Genomic DNA, 21,852 nt, shown 5'->3' with positions numbered 1-21,852 from the left:
ATCTTTTTTTTAACTGAAATAAAATTCAGTATTTTATATATTTGAATGTATACAATTCAGTTTTTTTTTCTTTTTTTTACTATATTCATCATTTTATGTACCCATTAGCATTATCTAATTCCAGATTATTTCTGTTACCTCCTTCCCCTAAATACCCAAACTCTTCCTCTTTCCCTCTCCTGGGAAACACTAATCTACTTTCTGTGTCTGTGGTTTTGTTTATTCTGGACATTTCATATAATAGAACCATACATTATATGGTCTTTTGTATCTGCCTTTTTGCACTTAGCATAATGTTTTTAAGGTTCAGTACTTCATTTTATGGCTGCATAATATTCCATCATATGGACACACCACATTTTGCTTATCTGTTTATCAGTGATGGACATTTGGGTCGTTTCCACTCTTTGGCTATTGTGAATAATGGCCCTCCTCTTTAGTAATCCAGTGAAAGATGTGGACCTGTCACTGGAAAAAATGCACACTTGTCTCTATACAATGTTGCATGGGTGATCTCCCCTTGCATTGGACCTCCTGTGCTTCTGCTTTACTTGTCAGATTATAGACATCTTTTTGGGGAGAAAGAGCAAACAAATTTTTGGCTGTAGGAATAACAAAATATGCTTATCTGTAATCTGTCTTTCATTGAAGTTTTACATTTTCATTACTTTAAAGAAAGAGTCTCTGGATAGATTGACAGACCAACTGAGGGAGAATTTTAGTTTGGAGACAAATTTCTGAGTAGATCTATGCTTTGACTGACTTACAGTGGTATGTTATTAGGGAACGTATCTTAAAAGAGGACACTTTAAATATTTGTACTTTTAAGCACAAATAACAATTTTCATGTTTTTACATGCATGCAGCCAAAGCAAAGGACTTCCGTTATAACTTATCAGAGGTGCTTCAAGGTAGGCTACTGGAGTTGCATTTCAAGTCTATGTGTGTTAGTCTCTAACGGCTCATCCTTTTTGTACTAATTTAGTTATTACCTACATCAGAATATAAGCGATAGCACCAATTTCCCATTATGGGTTTGTCAGAAAGGATAGTATTTTCTGTCTTTTACTGTTTCTTGAGTTCTGTACTCTGCATAGCCTTGATTAGTACTTTTTGTTTTCTTAGCAGTTGAAATAACATCCTTATCTCTTCCTTCATCATTATCATTTTAAATGTGTATGTGTTTGCTAAGTCAGACTTCTGTATAGCAAGTTAACCATTTTGCTAAGTAGAGCAAGGGCTCTGGGGAGATAAAGATTGATCAGAGCTACTCTGAACCAAAATTTCTGCCTGCCCTTCTGTAATTTTTTAATGTACTTTGTGTTAAAGAAATGATAACAATGCTGCCAACTGTTGTTTTTTTTAGTACTAATGCTGTATTTGAAAATGCTGTTTAAAAAATTGCTGTACATTAACATTATTGTGTTTCTCCACTGTCATTGTCCAGTAATGAATTAGAATCATGTGGATTTTAGGATGCTTTTTTAGGGAGTTGAATGTATTTGACTTTTTGAAATGCTAAACAAAATAACAGTGTTCCTTATGATAAAGCACTAAAGCCTAAAAACATTTTCTGTTCATGAGGAGGAAAGGTTTTGGTAGTATTGTCTCCTCAGCATATCTGTTTTAAGCCCTTTTTTTCTTAGTATAAATGGCCTGTGCTAATTAAGTAGAATAATCCTAAATTTTCCTTTATAATTTCTGAAGCCTCCCATTTTACATACTTTATTTCCAGAATGGTCTTTTATTTTTAAAGATTAATTCATGGTATTTCTGTTATAAATCATGATTGTAAAATATAAAATTAATGATTTTTTAATTTTTAGTACTTAGATTCTATGTTAATCTATTTACATGTAGTCTCTATTTGAGGCTTGGTTGTTTCTTTTGCTTCAGATATTGATAGTGTGATGAAATTTCATGCTTTAGAAATATTAAATTTCAAGTAACTTAGGAATGCATCAGTATTATTTCATATATGCTAAAAACTTTACCAAAAATATTTTTAGCAGTTTAATAAAAATTATTCTGGGGGCCGGGCGCGGTGGCTCAAGCCTGTAATCCCAGCACTTTGGGAGGCCGAGACGGGTGGATCACGAGGTCAGATCGAGACCATCCTGGCTAACACGGTGGAACCCCGTCTCTACTAAAAAATACAAAAAAACTAGCCGGGCGAGGTGGCGGGTGCCTGTAATCCCAGCTACTGGGGAGGTGGAGGCAGGAGAATGGCGTGAACCCGGGAGGCAGAGCTTGCGGTGAGCTGCGATCCGGCCACTGCACGCCAGCCTGGGTGACAGAGCGAGACTCCGTCTCAAAAAAAAAAAAAAAAAAAAAAAAATTATTCTGGAGTAATTAGATCAGAATATGTTGTTCAGTCTTTAAAGGAAATGCTATGTCAGTTTTATTTCATAGAATTTGCTAGCTGAACATTTCCTGACTCTCTTAACTGAATTGCTCGCTATTTTTAGGTAAGATATTCATTTGACACTGCTTTGCAGGATTAAAAGAGCAAAGAATTGCATTAATTGGTAACATTTATGACTGAGTTGCAGGACTTCACTAAGTTGTAATACCGTATTAAATTTCTTTTCTTTTTTGTTCCATATCCATCATTTCTCCCCTGTTGTAGGAAAACTAGGAATCTATGATGCTGATGGTGATGGAGATTTTGATGTGGATGATGCCAAAGTTTTATTAGGCAAGTACACATTTTATGTTTTTTGTTAATGGTGATAAAATGCTGGAAACAAATATTTTTGCTTTAATAATATCTATCTCAATAGTATATATCTTACAGAAGATTTTTTTCCCCTTAAATCATATATTTCATTACTGTTAAAAGTTTAAATGGCTTATTTTTCTGCAGACTCTTTCATTTTAATTTACTTTTATCAGTGAATAAGTGTATATCTCTTAAACATATATATTTTGATAAGTATAATAATTTCATGTGTGTTTTTAGATTTAAAGTACTTCTTATTCTGAACTTAGAATTTGAATAGCTAGTATCCTGGTCTATTTTTAGATATGGTAATTATAGATATTCTTCATTAACATTAGACATTCACTTCCATTTCAAAATGTAAATTTCTACAGGCTTACGTAAATTAATTTTGAAATAAAAGTGATAATAAACATCTTAAAATGTCCCATGCTTATTTTAACGGTAGCGCTAAAATATGAACTCCTGGTCTTTTGACCCAGTGTCTTTATTTTGGAAGTCTTGGACCCTTCTCTTTCACTATCAGAATTACCTGTCTTTATCAGAGATGTTTCTTGTAATAAATAACAATGTGGTGTTCCCTCATTTTGCTGGAAAGAATGGTGTTAATTTTAACATGCAAATTTTGTATAATCTGGCCTGTTGAGACTTCCTTTGCTTTTGTATGTAGCATAATATATGTTAAAACTTTTTATATTAGAGTCTTTAGAAAAATAATGGATATGGCATGATATTATACACTAAGCTTATAAAATAATGACCCAAAGAAATTCTTCTTAGTTATACTGTTTTGTGTATGTTTTTTAGAAATGAAAACACAGTAGGATGCCACATCTGTAACCAATGAAACTGCTTTTAGTAGATTAAATCCACCTCCTTATGAAATAGAGAAAGTTCTATGAAAATAGAGTTTTAGTTGTGATTAAAGATAGTAAACCTTCCTAATTTTGACCTGTTAGTTTTTTTTTTTTTTTTCTGCCCATTGGGAATTAATGTTTGCTGCAAACTTACCATGAAATTTATTTTCTTGTCTTAACTTTAATGAAATTTTCAATGTAGTCCTGTCATTGTGTATCTAAATTTGAGTTTCTGTAAATATATTGAATCCTCAGGTGACTATAATCCTGGGCATGTAAAAGAAACAAAATTATATAGAACTTATCAGAATGATGTTAATTTGCTTGCCTATAAATGGTTTATCACTTCATTATATTGCTTTAAATGACAAATTCTGAATAGCAAAGCTCTTTATTTTAAAGATAAAATAAAATGTGGGTCAAGTTCCCTTATTTTTAGAAATAATATTACTCTCATCTACTGTATTTTATTGATTTTTATTTGTTTGCTTTTGCTTAAAACCAGCCATCTGGTCTGTCAGGAAATGTCAGCCATTAGAAATTAAAATGTGGTATTTCTTTGATAAAACACACTGATTTCTATAGCAAACTATTACCTTAACTTGATTTTTAGTGTATTTGAGATTTCAAAAGGTCATCCCCTTTAAGGTTTTTAACCTATTAAGAAGCTAATTAATTGTAACTTTGAATATTGCTGTTTGCAGGGATAGTGTAAGGAACTCGTAAATTGTGCCATTTATAAGAATTATAAACTTGGAGGTGGAACTAAATTTGGTGAATATCAAGGTTTATTTTGGTAACTTTACTAATAAATGCATAAAGACAGATCAGATAAAGCTACATAAATACTTTTTTACTCTTCCCGTACTAGTTTGCAGTTGGCTTGTAGCTTCAGTACAGATGAAACAAACCAAAGGTGAAATGTTAGGCTTACTTATCACCTTTAATCTTATTTCTATAGCGTTTGAGTTCTCTGCAGGAAATGCAACCTTAACTTGAATTGAGTTTTATGACTAAAGTTCTTTTCTGGTTTGTAAGATCATTATAGTTTAGTGGTGCCTCTGTTACTGGAAGGTTACTGCAAAGACAGCCTGGTGAAATTGTTGGGAGTACAGAGGCTTTAATGGGTTCTGTGTGGTCAGGTAGAGGTTATGGGGAGAGCACTACAGTGAGCATATACCCAAAATGAAGCCAGACTTCCAAGGTACATTCTCACTGGAGAGGCAGCTTAACGGTAAAATTTAAGCTTTAAGGGTTTAGGTTTTAGATTAAGGCCCAGGAGATCCAAGGGGAGGGAGGAAGGTAGGAAATCAGAGATTAGAGGAGCTGTTGGCATCGCAGGTATAGTAATAATTGAGATATGTTAATCTTTCATAGACTGTGCATTTATTTCATAATTTTTTTTTCTAGATTCTTAAGTCCGCATATATCTAAATCTTATAAATTTGGGGAAATGTATACATTCACATGGTACATTTCACTCAATTTTAGGGTGTGGCTTTTCTTGTGAAATAGAGAGAATTAAACATATGTGAGTAAATCAAGACCACTAATCATCATTAATTTTATTATTTGATTATTTCTGGCCAAGGCCCATTTGATTATTTGAAAGTGTACTAAGCCCACTTTTCTTCATTTACATAGCTTCTTATTAACTAAATTAACTAAAATGTAGGTATCTTTGGTTGTAGTTCAGATTATTGAAAACTACCTTGTTTGAAAATGTATTCTTTAAAAACTTATTTTCCAAATAAAATCAACAGGAAAATGACCCGAGGACTAAATGACGTGAGGACTAAATCCTTAGAGTGACACTACCTAAGGATCATGTGGTTGTCCTTTTGTCCTATGGCTAGCACCTAGCTGGCATCGTATCAGGTATGGCTGGAAAGCAAAAGAAAAGCCAGTCAGCACTTGCTACATCCTGGAAAAACATTTGTAGACTGATAGATGCATGAGTGAGTTGATGGGAGGAGAAGACCAGACCTTGCCAAGCCAAAGGCATTCCATTTGGTTGAGCCTTGTTCTTAGAGGTTCAGAAGGAGTCACATACCCAGAATATATATTTTTCTCTTTGGACTAGTACTTTTGTCTTGAGAACCAGAGGAAGGTTGCTTTGCTGGGTAAACAGTTTTGTTCAAATGCTTTTGCATATTTGTTGCATATGGTCACCTGTCATACTAAAGGATGGAAAAGTTTTATATTTTACATGTAATACTCGGAAGTACTTATAATATATTGGCAAATGGAGAAAAATAAAGATGTTTATACTAAATATGCAGCTATAATGTTTTAAGGCAGAAAGAAGAAACAGTGTTATTTCCACAGAGACTTAGTTGGGAATATAGATCTTTGTTCACAGCATTTGTCTACTGCTAAATTGAGTGAAAACGTGCTAGGCTTGTCAAAAAGTAATTTAAATACCAACTGCGATTTGCGTTTTTTCTTACCAAAAACATGAAGAATGACATAATATAGTTCTTTTGAGTAAAGCAGAGAAAATTCACTGTAATCTTTAAAACTTTTAAATTAGTTGTCGTCTTATCCTTTATCTGCCAATCTTGATTGCTGGTAGTTATACTACATGGAGAAATTGTGTGTTGCCAAAGACTTAAATGACCGAATTAGGTGGTTACAACCAGAAAAGCTCAGTGGTCATGGATGTTCACATTTCTTACAGCCAGAATACCCTACCCTATTATTCCTCCTCAGAATTATGGGCTTGGTATACAGCTTGGTAGTACTGTCAGATTCTGATACCTACTGGAGCTAAGAAACCTTTGCTACCCAGAGCCAGTTCTTCAAAGGAAAAAAACCAAATGGTAAAAACAATATATACTTTGATTTATTTCTATCCTAAGGGCCTGTTTTGGGTCCAATACTTAAAAATGACAGTTGAAAGGGGTCTTAGCAATAGAAGCTAATTTCACAGGCCTATAGGGAGAGGAGTTTGGAATGTTCCTATTGCAAGTGACCAGCTAAGGCCTTGATCAAATTTCATATCGGTAGGCAAAGTGAATTATTATTAACAGCTGACTGTTGTCATTGGCCAGAATTACAGGACCGTGAGTCAACTGCCAGAGTTTTATAGAGCTACCACATTTAATAGTGTTAAAATTTAAGTGTTAAAATTATCTGAGTTACATAATTTCAGTGTACTTATGCCCATCTGTGGATGCTATAAATGGTAATACTGCTAATTATATTAACTCCAGAATTTCCTAACTTAACTCCAGGTCTTAAGTGGGGTGCTGGTGTGGGGAGAGGAGAAGTTTGAGGAAATAAGCCTTTCTAGTTTGAATGAATGAATGAATGAATGTGTGTATAATCAACTCTCGATAAAATCTGGTTGGTAAATGAGCAAATCTGGGGGTTGTCAGAGTATATATCTTTTTTTCTCTGATACTGCTTTTATTCACTCTTCCTTTTACAGTCAACTGATTTTCCATTACTGTCTATTGATTTTTGACTGATAAAATTTTGTCTTTCACCTCAACACTCTAATGAGAGAAAGGCAAACCTAGGTAGGGGCTGGTAGGAGTGGTAAGGATTGGTCAAATTGTGGCTTTCTTTTGACATGTGATTGAGAGTTGATTGTAAGGTGTGCATTGTAATGGACTTCTTTATTTTCCAAATACCGTTTCTGTAAACCTCTCTGACCATGATGCACATCGCTTTTGAGATCGCCCTTCCTCCACTTCTTTTTTCCACCTAACTGCTCTCCTTATTTTCTCTCTCTCTTCCTTTATTCTTATGTAGGCCTGACCAAAGATGGCAGTAATGAAAATATTGATTCTCTTGAGGAAGTCCTTAATATTTTAGCAGAGGAAAGTTCAGATTGGTTTTATGGTTTCCTCTCATTTCTCTATGATATAATGACTCCCTTTGAAATGCTAGAAGAAGAAGAAGAAGAAAGCGAAACCGCAGATGGTGTTGATGGTACGTCACAGAATGAAGGGGTTCAGGGAAAGACTTGTGTCATACTGGATTTACATAACCAGTAGCTTTGATTCAGGGACTGAAGTCATTGGCAAATGAACACCCGAAGCAGCCTCCTTTTTCTTTTCTTTCCTTTGCTTATGCAGGGCTTAATGTGCAGTGGGGCGGTTGTGATCTTACCGTGCAAGTCAACCATGTGATCTTGCCCAGTACAGCTACTAGCTAGTCCCTTGCTCGCTCAGCTCCCCCAACTTCTATTGAAGAAAATGGTACTCCTCATTCTTATAGTCAACTACAAAGTACAGAGAAAATGATGTTCTTGGTGGTATAATTGGTTTCTGTATCGTTTTGTTTCAACTCATGTATTCACTGAACTAAATTTGGACACTTACAGCAGATTGTGTTGTGGTTAACCCTTGATGCTTGTCTTTCTAACACACTATTAATTAAGATGATTCTAATGGATTTCATTATAAAAATATTTCTGGCATGATTTTTAAGTTAAATACTTCTCTGTTCTTTAACATGACTGATGTGTAAAATGATGGTTCTTTACTAAGCTGATATTTTTTATTGTAATTTGTTTAGGTTTGTGTCAGATAGATTCCTATAAATTTCTATGTAAAATTCTGTGTTAATGGTGCTTTTAAAATAATTTAAAAATAACCCCATGTTTTTGCCTTAGAGTAAGTTAACTTACTGTTTTCAGATAGTAGCATGACATATTTCTGTCTATGAAAGCAAAATTTATTTTCAATTTTATTTCCAAATATACATCCAGAGAAAGTAATTTGTATTTTTTTTTAAAGTAGGCATATTACACATGAGGGAATATGTGAATATGTATCTTAATGTTGTACATATTAAAATTATTCATCCTAAATAAGTCTTTTTCCATTTTTTCTTTCATTGACTTATTAATTGGATATTGATTTTGGCTTAGATATGATGTGATTTTTAGAATTATAAACTTATTGAAGTGGTAATTCCATTTAGGACAGTAAACTTTTCCCTTTAGAAAACCTTAAAAACATATTTGAATCGATTTCTTGAAAAATGTGTTTGCTTCAGTAATAACAAAAGCAATTGTATCAGCTATATACAAAATGCATTTCTTAAAATGAGATTTCATCAGTTTCCCCTCAAGCAAAGCTCTTCTAGGGATAAGGAAGATAAGCAAAGGGATGTTATTTTTTGAAGGAGTGATGTTCCATGGTTTTAAATCTCTTCCAGCTTCTCTAAGATTTTGCTTAATGTTTGTCAGAGAGCTAAAAATTTGAAAATGTTTGCACTTCTTCACATTTTATTTAACTATAATTTCTACTTTTCAAATATTTCTTGTCTTCTATATCTAATCAAATTACTTTCAGTAAGTGTATCATTCATCCATTTATTCTGAGGGTACTATGACAAATTTAAATTGCTAGAAATTACTCTTGTAGGCTGTCATAATAATAGACTGAAAGTAGCAGCCTCAAGTCAGCACAGGACATCCATCCCCTCTGCCCACCATTTACCTGTGTCAGGGAAGACTGTCTAATTTGCTAATATTATTAAAAAGCAAACATTCTATAGCGACTTTTAGATGTGGATATACACACTGGACAAATAATCTCTTAAAGTTTAAATGGCTATTAAAGCTCTAGTTTGTCTTGCTCTCGCTAGTGGGCAAATATGTTTTATTCTGTTAATGCTTCTGATAGTCTGTTAAAGCTTCTGTTTTCAAATATTCAAGGACTTCAGTTAAGCTGTCACTTAGTAGCATGTTCTCCAGCAAATGAGTATCATTCAGTAATGTTCCTTCTGAAAATGTATTCAGTCTTTTTGTTTATTGTGTCTTCTGCTTTTATACTTGGGTAATATGAAATATCTAAGTTTATTAGGTTTAAATTCTAAAGGAATCTTCAGCCCCACTCAATGAAATTCACCTAGCCAAATTTCCAGGATATACTTTTTAAAGCAATCTTATTTGTTAACATGTCATTACTACTAACACTAGAAGATATTTGATTAATTGATAAGAAGTAAATAATTAAATTTTGTGTTAAAAATGTTTGAAATTATTAATTTTTCATCACTTTGTCATACTAATTCATATTTTATGTACGGAAATTAATTATGCTTTATTTTTGTAAGTGAAAAACAAGAATGTGGGATAAAAATTTGCTACTTATTTTGTACCACCTCTCATTAGTTCCTCTGAAAGCCTCTGATGAAAATGACACCCAGGTAGCTGACGAACCCCTGACTTCTGTGACTTCCGTCAACATGTGCCTAAGGCTTGTATGTGTGTGTAAGATAAAATAAAAGTATTTGCAAAACTGTGCTATAAAGTATTTGAAGCAGATCAAAATTACTTCACCTTAGTTTGATTTATTATATATTGCTATAATTCTTTATTTTCTAAGGGTGTATTTTCTAACTTTCTGTTTCATAATATAAATCTTCCTTGCTCATGTCTTTTAAACTTAAGAACTAAATTAAGGCAAAATCGTATCCCGTTAATTTGAATATTTATATGGTTAGGGAATTTTAAGTTATATTGTATTTACTTTACCTTTTCAGTTTTGAGCAACCAAAGAAACTCTGTGGAACAGGCTCCGTGTTGAGATACAGTGTTGTCTCCTCGGAGTCACTGTTCTGGCTTCTCCGGATGCGCTGATGTTTGTCCGATTGCAAAGGTGCTGGGTTCTCCGGAGTTTGGCACAAAAACAAGACAGCAGTACTCTTGGGATTCTTTTCAGCCCTTTAGCTTCCTTCAGCCTGCCTTGCTTTGGGGCATGAGTGGTGGGTATAAGTCAGTTGGGGAAGTGTCTTCTGGGTGTCAATTTTACCCAGTCCTGAGGTCTGGCTGTCAGCCTGCTGCCCTGGGGATCCTGCACACACCTCAGTGCTGAGGACATATAGAATAGTGGGCTGTCCTGCTTTTTCATCTTGTCCTTGGTTCTTTCTTTTTAGAAATTACCTCCCTGTCTTATAGAACTGTATGGAAGGACTATTTTCTGTTTGAATTGTTTTTATTTACAGTAAGATAGAGCAGATTGTTTGTCTACCCTGATGTTTGTGACTTAGGAGCATTGTCAAAAAATCAGATCTAGCGTAGCCAGTTATTCTTAATTTGATCACCTGGCAGTTTACTTGTTGGGAATTGATGCTTCAAGACTCTTTCTAGATAATTTGTTGGGCTAGCTCCTTAAGTCTATAAAACATATAAGAAATTTTCTGTGATTTGGCATGGAATCTTTGATTACAATGCATATTTGGAATACTTAAAGAAACTCAGTGACCCAGACTTTATTTTCATAAGTTAAATGATGGAACCAGTATGCAGAATTCACTGCCTTTGTTATTGGTTGAGATGACCCTGTAATACTTAGGAGTTAGATATCAAGTAGTTTGTGGACTCCTTGAATCTAGGAACCAGATCTTAGGTTTTATTTGAATTCCCCTTCAATGCTAAGCCCCGCATGTGATATTCATTAATATCATATGAATAATGTCATATGCTGGTGTGGATCCCAGTGGGTGAGGAGTTACTACTCATTGCATAATAAAATACTGAGTTGTGTTTTTGTTTTTGTTTTTTTTAAAAAAACGGTTTAACTGGTAAAATTATTGGACATATTTTTTGCAATAGAAATGACATTTTGAGTTTCTGTAACAAACTGACCTATGCTAACAAAAGTCTTCAGGTGACCTTTCCAATCTCCAATTTGTATTTGAATCTGCATTTTACCTTTTTTCTCTGTCTCTGGTTGTAATCCCTTTCTGTTTATTTAGTCTTTCAGTTATGTTCTGATCCTCCGTTCCCCACTTATTGTAGAGGGTTGGTGGGTTTGTAGCTGCTGCTGCTGCTGCTTCTTTTAATCTGTACTATATTATTATATCTGTTTAAAAATAAAAAAGAAATTGGTGTAGGGTCCTAACATGCGTTTTACCAAGAGTAGACATCCATTCTAGAGGAACAGTCTGCCTCACTAACAGGACAGTTACTCAGACATTTAGGGCCTCTTTTTGCTATGTGTCATCAATGTTGAAATGATTGTGATGTTCCATTATGGGACAGAGGAAGATGAGAAGGCTCAAGGTGACTCACAGGTCTCACCAGAAATGGTGGGAGTGGCTGAAATGGCCTGAGTATGAAGCGATATCCAGACCAATTCTAGAGCTGACTGTCTGAAAGTCTGAAGTAGCTACTTGTGTGTCTGTAATGCAGCCGGTCTTCTAAAATCATGTCTATTGCATGTGGTGTAACCACAGATCTATCCATTGGCTCAAACATTTTAATTTCATAGAGAACATTTGATTTTGAAAATGTGGAATAGTGGCCTGAGGCAGTTGCCAAAATAGCATAAATTTCCTTTAGGCAACTCTCTTATGTTCTAAGGGAAGAATGTAAGACCTTTTTTCTGATTTCTGTATAGGAATTCCCAAATAGTTGCCAGAGCTATTAAGTATCATCACTTTAAATACTTACATCAAAATAAGCATAAAAAAATGAAAAGAAAGTAAACAGCATGGCAGTTATTTTTCAACATGTATTTTAAGCACATCCTAATGCGTCTTTGGTTATTTCTTAAATTGAAATATATTCTATTAATTAAAAACAACTTTTGTCTGAATGGATTAAGAAATACCAAGATGTTTCCATTTTTGCTCGAATTGATAGAATTTTCTTCATACTACTTGGAAACTATTTTTGAAGAGCCTTTGTGTTGTCATGAATTTTATTGATTAGTGGAATGTTCCTTTGTTTCTTTTTTTTCCCTAGACATTAGCTATGGTAGTAAAGATAGAAAAGGAGAAAAGTAGGACATGCTTGTGGCATTTTGGCACTGTAGGGAGAATCTACATCAACCATAGTTACAAATGCTAAGAATTTAATTTTGTCAAGAATTAGGAAGAATAGAAAGGTGGGCCTTATGTACCTGCCTTGTGGTTTCCCCTTAAGTCCACTACCTAATGTCCACAAACTAATATTTTTTTCGCCTCTACATGCTGTCACTGATCTTGGATTACCAATGACCCCTTTCTCCATTACTGCATTTGCCATTGTTGCTGGGGGGAAAAAATCTGTTATAAAGTTACCTGTACTGAGCCTCTGTCAGGGACGTGCTGCTCCGACAGTTTCCCTCGTTAGCAGTCATTCTAAACCTTTTCCACACCCTTCCTTCTTCCAGAGTCATTCCTCTGTAGAGATGATTTTGCTTTCTGCTTTCCTAAGATAATCTAGTGTGGCTTCATTCCATTATTTTCTTCTCTCTTCCCTTTACAACATTACTATCTCAGGATTTTTTTGAGCTATTGTTTCTTCTCTCATTCACTCTTCGTTTTTTCAGACATTGCTTCCCTCTGGTTTCCAAGCCAGCCCTTTCCCTTGAGCCTGTACCTCCTCCTGACCTCATCACCTCTCTCCTGTTATGAACTTAGCTTCTTTTTCTTACGTACATGCCTGCGTTTCCTCGACCTTCCAAACAAAACCCGGATAAAATTCTTCAAACTCTTTTTCCTTTTCTGTCCCCCTCAGAATCTAGGGAAATTCCATATATGATCAGTTTTCTTCTAAGGAAATAAAGAAGGCTGATGTGAGCACCCTAGGTTTTTGGTCACCTTTCCTTCCACATACGTTTTCTCATCATTGTGGCATGACCGCCTTCTCTACTGCTTATAAAACTGTATTCTGAAGAACCTTAAAGGATGTTTAGTAACCAACATAATAAAATAGTGTCCTCATCCTAAACCTTTGTTCATTCCTTCCTTCCTAAAACTGATCATTTCACTTTAAAAAAAAAAACACACACATTTTCTTTTTAAAAAAAAATTAATTTCATTTTATTTTAAATTCCGGGCTACAAATTTTTTTTTTTTTTTTTTTTTTTTTTTTTTTTTGAGGGAGTTTCCCTCTTGTTGCCCAGGCTGGAGTGCAATGGCACGGTCTCAGCTCACCACAGCCTCTGCCTCCTGAGTTCAAGTGATTCTCCTGCTTCAGCCTCCCTAGTAGCTGGGATTACAGGCACCTGCCACCACGGCTAATTTTTGTATTTTTAGTAGAGATGGGGTTTCACCATGTTGGTCAGGCTGGTCTCGAACTCCTGGCCTCAGGTAATCTACCTGCCTCGGCCTCCCAAAATGCTAAGATTACAGGCGTGAGCCACTGCAGCCAGCAAAAAAAAAAACAAAAAAAAAACAACAAAAAAAACAAATTTCTTGACTCTCTTTTTGTTTCATTATTACTTAGGGACTACTTTATTAACTGTTTTTGGTGGTATGCTTTTTTCAGTCTATATGCTTTTCTTCAGAGACTGAATGTAATAATTGTTTAAATTATTAGCTTGGTCTTTGTTGTGTCAAAAATATTGAAAAATTATTGGCTATGTTTTTAAGTTCAGAAAAACATAAGATGATCCTTTGGAGTTTTGTATCGTGCATTGCACTTTGTTCATTTGTTCATTTGTATCACCATAAGGATTTATACCCAAACCAAAAAAGTTTAAAATAAAGTACAGTACTGTTTATTTTTATATGTTTCACTAATCTAATGCTAATCTAATATTTTGGTTTATTCATGACAGAAGTTAACTCTAGTCTTTTCATCCATGTAGCTCTTTTTACCTAGATCATAACAGCGGGGGTAGGGAGAGGGCAGTCTGGGTTTCCTCACTCTACTTTTCAATAGGAAAATCTGGATCTGCTGTGGGAGAACATGCAGGAGTCAGGAGGGGAACAGAGCGGTGCTAGAAGTCTATTTTAATGCTTTATGCTAACGTGTTTTACACATTGGATTCTACTCATATATTTAAAAGTGGGTATTACAAGAATAGTTTTGATATTTTATTCTGAAATAAACTTTAGTGGAGTGATTGGAAATAGCTCTCAGTATTACTGGGTGATGCACTGTTTTTGACAGCGTTCAGGAAAGAATCAAGTTTTATCTGTGAAAAATAATTGTTAAACACATGGGACTAAGTACTGGTTGTGGTTACCTATGTATTTCATGTAAGTGGACAAATATAACCATAGTCACTTGTTTCCACTTTTATGTTGTCAACGGTAAGAGATACTAATACATTTTTGAAGAATATTAATATTTCAACCAAAATAAATTACCATTCTCAGATGGATGACCTCAATCGATAGATAGAAATTGCTATCAATAGTGAACGGGGAGGTCTGAACAATCTAATAGTACAAACATCTCATACTGAAAGTAGAAGTTTTGAGAAACGTACAAAGTGGGTTTTACAATTTACAGCTGGAAAAATGTCAGATGGCTTTGGGGACTTTCTTGTGACCACACCTTAGACCTTAGTTCTTTAGTGACAGGCTATGCCACCCTTCCTGAGGAGATGAACACTAAACATTGCATCTCCAACCCTAATGTGCCTAAGAAATGTACTGGCAACTTGGATTGGAACTTTACAAAGTTTGCCAATACATAGCATAAACCAGCCTTTATGTGACTTAAAGACAGAATTGGGAAGATCAGTTCATTGGGATGCTAAGTACGGCCCGGTTCGAATAAGAGTTAGAGGTATATTGTTAGAGACTCAAAAATAAATCCATTATCAGAACTTTCATTTGCCAAGAGAGGAAACAGAAAGTTATTGCAAAGTTTTTAGAGTGAAAAGTGTAATATGTATATACATAATACTGTCATTCTTACTTGCTCGTATAATTTTTTAAAAGACAATTCGAACTGATGGAAGAGCAGTGATTGTTCAAACAGTAAAGATGAACTCTATCAAAATATGCTGTCCTTTTTTGGATGGCAAACGCGATTGAGTAGTGAAGTAAGGTCCTTGGTCCTTCACTCTGGTACTTTTAATTGATCATCTGTGTCCCAAGCGGAAGTCTACCTCTCAGTAGAAAATGCCATTTCCAGAGGCAATTAAGGATTTCTGACACCAACAATTCTTAAAGATCTAAGCCAAATTGTGAAGTTGATTAAATCATAGGCCAATTATAATGCATTTATCTGTTAAAGACAGTGAAAGGAAGGCTTTAAAGTGACAAATAAGAGAGATATTGGAGTATTTTTTAATGATGAATTTAAGTAACAACATGATTTATAGTGGCATTGATTTTACCTATTTAATAGACACTTATTTTTGAATTCCATTAAATTTTCTGTTTATAACCCATTTTCATCTTGTAAATATCAACAGAAGGACCCAGTGGGGTAGCCAAGAGAAAAACTAAGGCTAAAGGTATTTTCATTTTTTCAAACTAGCCTTGAGTGAATCAAGTTTAATGTTTGAAAATGCATGACATTTTCTGGGAATGTTAATCTTGCTACTAATGCTAAACATTATTGCTTTTGGGTCTTGCTTGGGTGCACCTTAGCTTATAAGTAGTTTTATCAAGACTTCATCAAATAATTTTCTGCTTCAAGCCTATAATTTTAAGTCATTATCTTTTCATGTTATCAAAGCTTTGTAACAGTCTTTAAATTAAGAATGTGTATATTATACAAATACCACGTTATATTTGTTATGATGTATATATTAAATTTACATGTACACATCTTACCTTGTTCCCTAAAACCTTTCTTACTTTGATTTCTTTGAATTACTTTTGGGAAAAAAAGATGAAGTCTTCAGTAATTGATTTTATTTCTCCAAAAGCTCTAATGACACTCTGTCTTAGAGCACAGTAAAAGCTAGTGTGATTCAAATGTGTAGTTTTCAGTAAAATGAAAACTTACATGTATAATGTAGAACCCTGCATTACATTGACATAGAATTTGCTGTGTTGGATATTTTAATTCATTAAAAATTATTGACCGGGCACGGTAGCTCACGCCTGTAATCCCAGCATTTTGGGAAGCCGAGGTGGGTGGATCATGAGGTCAGGCATTTGAGACCAGCCTGACCAATATGGTGAAACCCTGTCTCAACTGAAAATACAAATATTAGCTAGGTGGCGGGCACCTGTAATCCCAGCTGCTCAAGAGGCTGAGGCAGGAGAATCGCTTAAACCTGGGAGGTGGAGGTTGCAGTGAGCTGAGATTGTGCCATTGCACTCCAGCCTGGGCAACAGAGTGAGACTCTGTCTCAAAATAATAATAATAATAAATCAGTTATTATACCTGTCAGCCATTTGTAGACTAACAGCTCAATATTACAGCCTGACTTTATATGCCAGCGGTTATTCTTGTTCATATGTTAGTAGTCATATTCTTTGTGGGTAAAGGCATGGGGGATGTGCATGTTTTTCTTTATAAGCCTGTGATAGTCTTGTGATCATTTCAAGGGCTTGGCGTATTGTTCGTAGTTTGTTTTTTGCTGAAATATCAACAGATGAGATATAGTATGTGATTCACAGGGTTTTGTGATTTATATTTTAAGGTCAGGAACTTTTAATGGTTTAACCTATCTCTCCTGAATAATTTCTGGGGACGAAAACAATTTTTACCGTCTTATTTTTATAGAAATAGTGATGAAACAAAGGGACAATAAAATATTTTACTTCTTGATCTGGAGAAGCAAATTAAACATTAAAGACTGAATATTTTTAAAAGCAGTTTGCAGAATAAGACATGATAGCATTGCACATGCATTTTACTCTTTTGCAATGCCGGTATCTATGTTACTATTCAAACAGCACTGAAGTAGGATGAAGACTCAGCATGATCCTGAATGAATTCTGTTCTGTATTCTTAAAAGACTTTAATAAGGTTTTTTAGGAAGAACTGAAGAATCTCCTGGTTGATCACCAGGAAATTCAACTAATGGAGAAACCCTATGTGATGTTTTTGTTCGTTAATCAAGATTTTATTAGACAGCCTAGAAAGATATAGTACTTTTAGTGAGCAGTGCAAATCTAATGCTCATTTTGAATACCGTTTGTGCTATGTAAGTTTTACGTGATTCTGATGGGCAAAAACATCTTTCACATTTTATTATATTAAATAAATATTTCATCTTTGTGCTTAAATGTGGCATTGTTTCTGCTTAAATGTGGCATTGTAAATACCTTACCTTATGATTTCCTCATGAGAGTACAAACAGATGAAATTCAGAGCTTTTGCTAACTGCTTTATTACCATGTAAAGCAAGTTGAAAGCAATACCTTCCATGAGATTTGGAATTAGCTGTGTACTTCATTTAATTGCTCTCGCAACCCTATGAACTAGAAGACATGTGTTAGCTTGAGTGGCTCTACATGAGGTAACAGGGAAACATACTTAAAGGAATACTGATTTCATGATGAACATAAGCAGAAAGGGAATTCTAATTTTTCCTTTTAAATACTACAGATATGTAGTGTTTTTTAAATTTAAAATTTTTTTTTTTTTTTTTTTTTTTTTTTTTTTTTTTTGAGACGGAGTCTTGCTCTGTCACCCAGGCTGGAGTGCAGTGGCTGGATCTCAGCTCACTGCAAGCTCCTCCTCTCGGGTTCACGCCATTCTCCTGCCTCAGCCTCCCGAGTAGCTGGGACTACAGGCGCCCGCCACTTCTCCCGGCTAGTTTTTTTTGTATTTTTTAGTAGAGATGGGGTTTCACCGTGTTAGCCAGGATGGTCTCAATCTCCTGACCTCGTGATCCACCCGTCTCGGCCTCCCAAAGTGCTGGGATTATAGGCTTGAGCCACCGCGCCCGGCCAAATTTTTAAAATTTAAGTTTCTAAAATTTTAAATCATTTTGCAATTTTAAAATGATTTAAAAATTTCATACACATGACAATTTTTTGCCTAGTTAACTAAGAAAATGAAATTATATTTAATGTTATTTACATATATTAATCTTCAAAGAAGCACGTGTATTTTAAGGACATATGTTTTTGTTTGAGCTAAACATTTTAAATTATCTTTGTATATATTCTTACAAATTACGAAAACTTTGTTCTTATGTTGCCAGTGTTCCTTTAATTATGTTGTTGTAGTTATGAAGTGTGAGTTAATAGTTTGTGTAAAGTACTGCTTTCATGGTGCAGTTTTATAATATTGCATGTTAATGTTTTAAGATAAGTCATACTATATTTCAAGATGGAAACTATGACAAGCTTCTAGCATTTTTTAATAGTTGATATTTTATAGAGGTTTGCATCTATTTTTAGCCATCATAAAGACTAGTGAATTAAAGTAACTTTCTGAATGTGCATTTCCTGTGTGTGGAGAAAAAGAGAATACCTTTTCACTAACTTCCTGTTCTGTGATTAAGAGATCTTGTCAATAAACATTTTTTCCTTTAATTGGAAAATCTGAAAGTTAAAGAACTCACTAAAGAAGAGCTCAAGAAGGAGAAAGAGAAACCTGAGTCAAGGAAGGAAAGTAAGAATGAAGAGAGAAAAAAGGGGAAGAAAGAAAAAGAGGATGACCGAAAGGATAAGAAAACTGCTGATGCAGACCTATCCAGGAAGGAGTCTCCTAAGGGTAAAAAGGACAGAGAAAAAGAGAAAGTGGACCTAGAAAAAAGTGCCAAAACCAAGGAAAATAGGAAAAAATCAACAAATATAAAGGATGTTTCTAGTAAAATGGCATCCAGAGACAAAGATGACAGAAAGGAAAGTAGAAGTTCTACCGGATATGCACACTTAACAAAAGGAGGTACCCAGAAAAGAAACTACTAAAGCTCTGGCATCGTCATCTCCGAACATGGTCATGTTCCAGATTGCAATTTGTTACAAAATGGAAAACTGCAATTTGTTACAAAACGGAAAATGTAATATTGCTCTGATTGGTGAAAGTGTGTAAATTAGCCATTGAATGTATTATTGGTGCTCAGCAAGTAAATTATCTGAAATTTACATATACCGTCTCATGCTTCTAAATGTAAAAACACTTTAAAAATATGTCATAGAATATGATGTAATAACTTCTATTTATTGATCATGTATTCCTACAAATGTATATGTGTCATGAATTTTTATAGATTAATGTATTAAATACTTTCATTGACGTTAAATAAGAATATTAAGATATTAAATGTTATTTCTATGCAGAAAAAAAAAAAAGCCTTGTAACTTCTTCAAGTGTGCTAAATACTCAGGGAGATAGGATTTGCCCTTTGTTTTCTTCCCTCCTTCCCCTTCCTGCTTCCCTGTTTTTCATGGGCACCTCCCCAGGCTCATGTGTCACTGCCTTCCCTGAGTTCCCCACCTCTAGCCCTCCCGCAGCCTTTCAGGGGCCGTTCTTCAGGCTTTTCATGGGTTCTCCTTCCCCTTTTCCCTCTTCTCTCCCCTCTTCTAGTCTCCCTCCCCAAGTCTTTTACTCTCTCCTTTCCTTCACTCCTCACCTCACCCCTGCCCCTCACTCCTGCATGCTTCTCACTCCTGACCTCCTTACAACAACCCCACCATTTTCCCCTCATCTAGTACATAGTGCTTACCGTGTGCCACATACACTGCTTCGAGAACTCTGGCCATAGCTACGAATAAAGAGGAGAACTGTATTTAGAAGAACAATTTCAGAACACTTTTATTTATGATACCTTTATAGTCTTGGAATAACTGTAGAAAGGTTTTAATTATTTCAGATTAGGATATACTTTCATTTTATACCACACTGTTTTTCTATTATTTTGGTTGAGTGGCATACATTTTTCATATTTGATTGTGTCATTATTGTTTACCATTTCTAAGGAATTGCAAATGTAATCTCTAAATAGAGATCAGAATTTAGCACCTCAGAAAACGTTTAATAAAAGTGAAGTTTTAGTCAGAAATATAATTCTACAAATGGTTTGTACTATTCGATGCCTCAAATGTTAAATATCTAATTGTGACTACTGTGAAATGCAGTTAGTTGATAATGATAAAATCTTTGTGGTAGCATTTTTTATTCTGTTATTGTTAACCTTATTAACAACAGAATCAAAAATGCTACCACAAATATTTTATTTTCAAATAGGGTTATTAATAACAGAATAAAAAATGCTACCACCATATTTTTTAAAACGTATTTCTTTACTTTTTTTTTGAAGGTCTTAAAAATAGAGATTTTTGGCCTAGTTAAAGATATTTCAACTCAGAAATGAGTACATTTAAGTGTAAATATTTCTAAATGTATTGTACACCTTTTTCTTATGTTAACGCCTTTTACTATTTAAAGTCAAATACTTTATGACATTTAGTTGACAGAAATTTCAACTTAATAGAATTATGCAACAGAGATGAAATCCTAGAGAATAATATCTCTAATATAATCCTGTTATTTTATTGCTTAAAAACTAACACAACTTGGAGTTTTATGTTTTGATTAGTCAGGATTCATCTTAGCTCACTTCCCAGGTCTTCACTGTGCTGGTTTCTGCCTGACTTACTCTATTTGGAGATGCTACCACTTGGTAACCAAGATGGCCCTCAGCAGGCTCTAGACTAGTCTTTCTAATTTACCAACCCCAATGCAGATGGCTCTGGGAGAGAGAATTCCAGTTGGCCTGCTTAGGCCTGGTGAACATCTGGGACCATTTTTGTAGTTGAAGATGGCGATTCTTCCCAGGCGCACACCTGTGCACAAAGCTTTGGAGTGGGAGTTGAGTGGGTCCCACTCAAACTTCATCAAACATAGGGCTTCTGGGACAAGAAAGTGAGGCTTTGAGAACTGGACAGAACAAGAAGCAGAACATGTCCCCCAGGCATATGAAAGTTAAACGATTCTCAAACCATATCCCCATGTTAGATCTTTTCTCATGAGATAAATTGAATGCTTTTTTTAAAAACTTACGTACAAAATGTTAAGTGCTGTCTTCTCTAAAGATTTTCTGTTCTCCCTTGAAGAAGGGCAAACAATTATAAGTGAATTTGTTGAGAGCATTCTAGTAATTTTTACCTTAGTTTTTAAGCTCAATGTCTATGGGGCAGAAAATACATAAATACTAAATTCTAAACAAATGAGTGAAAATATTTTGGAATAACCTAATCATCATAAGCACATAAGAATTGTCTATTGCTATTTAGTACAGTACTTTGAAATGTTTTGGCTGTATCATTGATTTTTTCCTTTGACTGTTAGCTCAAGAATTGAAACCCCTCAGCTAAAACATTTAAAGATCCTTTAAAAGCACTTGTAGACTAGAACTTGTTTTATTTTTTCCCTTCTCTCTTCTTTTCCCCTTTCCTTCTCTTTTCTTTCTTTTTGTAAATGTTTCAACTAACTTTTATTGAAGTTGAAGTCACACTTTATCCAACTGCCTTAACACTTAAGCTTCAAGTAAAAACAAGCTTTCAGTCATGATTAGTGGGTTAAAGTCATGCATTGCACTCTCAGTTTTACACTTTTTATTCAGTAGGTTGTTTCTGTATTGTTTACTTCATATTGTTTTCTAAGTATAATTAAAACCAGAAAGATTACCTTTTTAAATAAGCCAGCTACAACAGGGACAAGGAATTCAC

At 34.6% G+C, this 21,852-nt stretch overlaps 1 protein-coding gene across 50 annotated transcripts in view; it reads left to right on the top strand.

The window, feature by feature from the left end:
- ASPH (aspartate beta-hydroxylase) overlaps nt 1-21,852 on the top strand; it is a 216,355-nt gene that overhangs the window by 40,956 nt on the left and 153,547 nt on the right. For 26 of the 50 annotated variants that reach the window (XM_077943677.1, XM_077943676.1, XM_077943679.1 and 23 more), the window contains exon 3: nt 2,630-2,698. In XM_077943677.1, coding sequence (XP_077799803.1) covers nt 2,630-2,698 — 69 coding nt within the window. Of the gene's footprint in view, nt 1-866; nt 912-2,629; nt 2,699-21,852 lie in introns of all 50 variants that reach the window. The other 24 variants (XM_077943670.1, XM_077943669.1, XM_077943674.1 and 21 more) reach the window with 1 other exon arrangement.

Source organism: Macaca mulatta, chromosome 8 (assembly GCF_049350105.2).
Source record: "Macaca mulatta isolate MMU2019108-1 chromosome 8, T2T-MMU8v2.0, whole genome shotgun sequence".
Classification (NCBI taxonomy): domain Eukaryota; kingdom Metazoa; phylum Chordata; class Mammalia; order Primates; family Cercopithecidae; genus Macaca; species Macaca mulatta.
The sequence above is the reverse complement of the archived record's forward strand: the minus strand, read 5'-3'. Positions and strand labels throughout refer to the sequence as shown.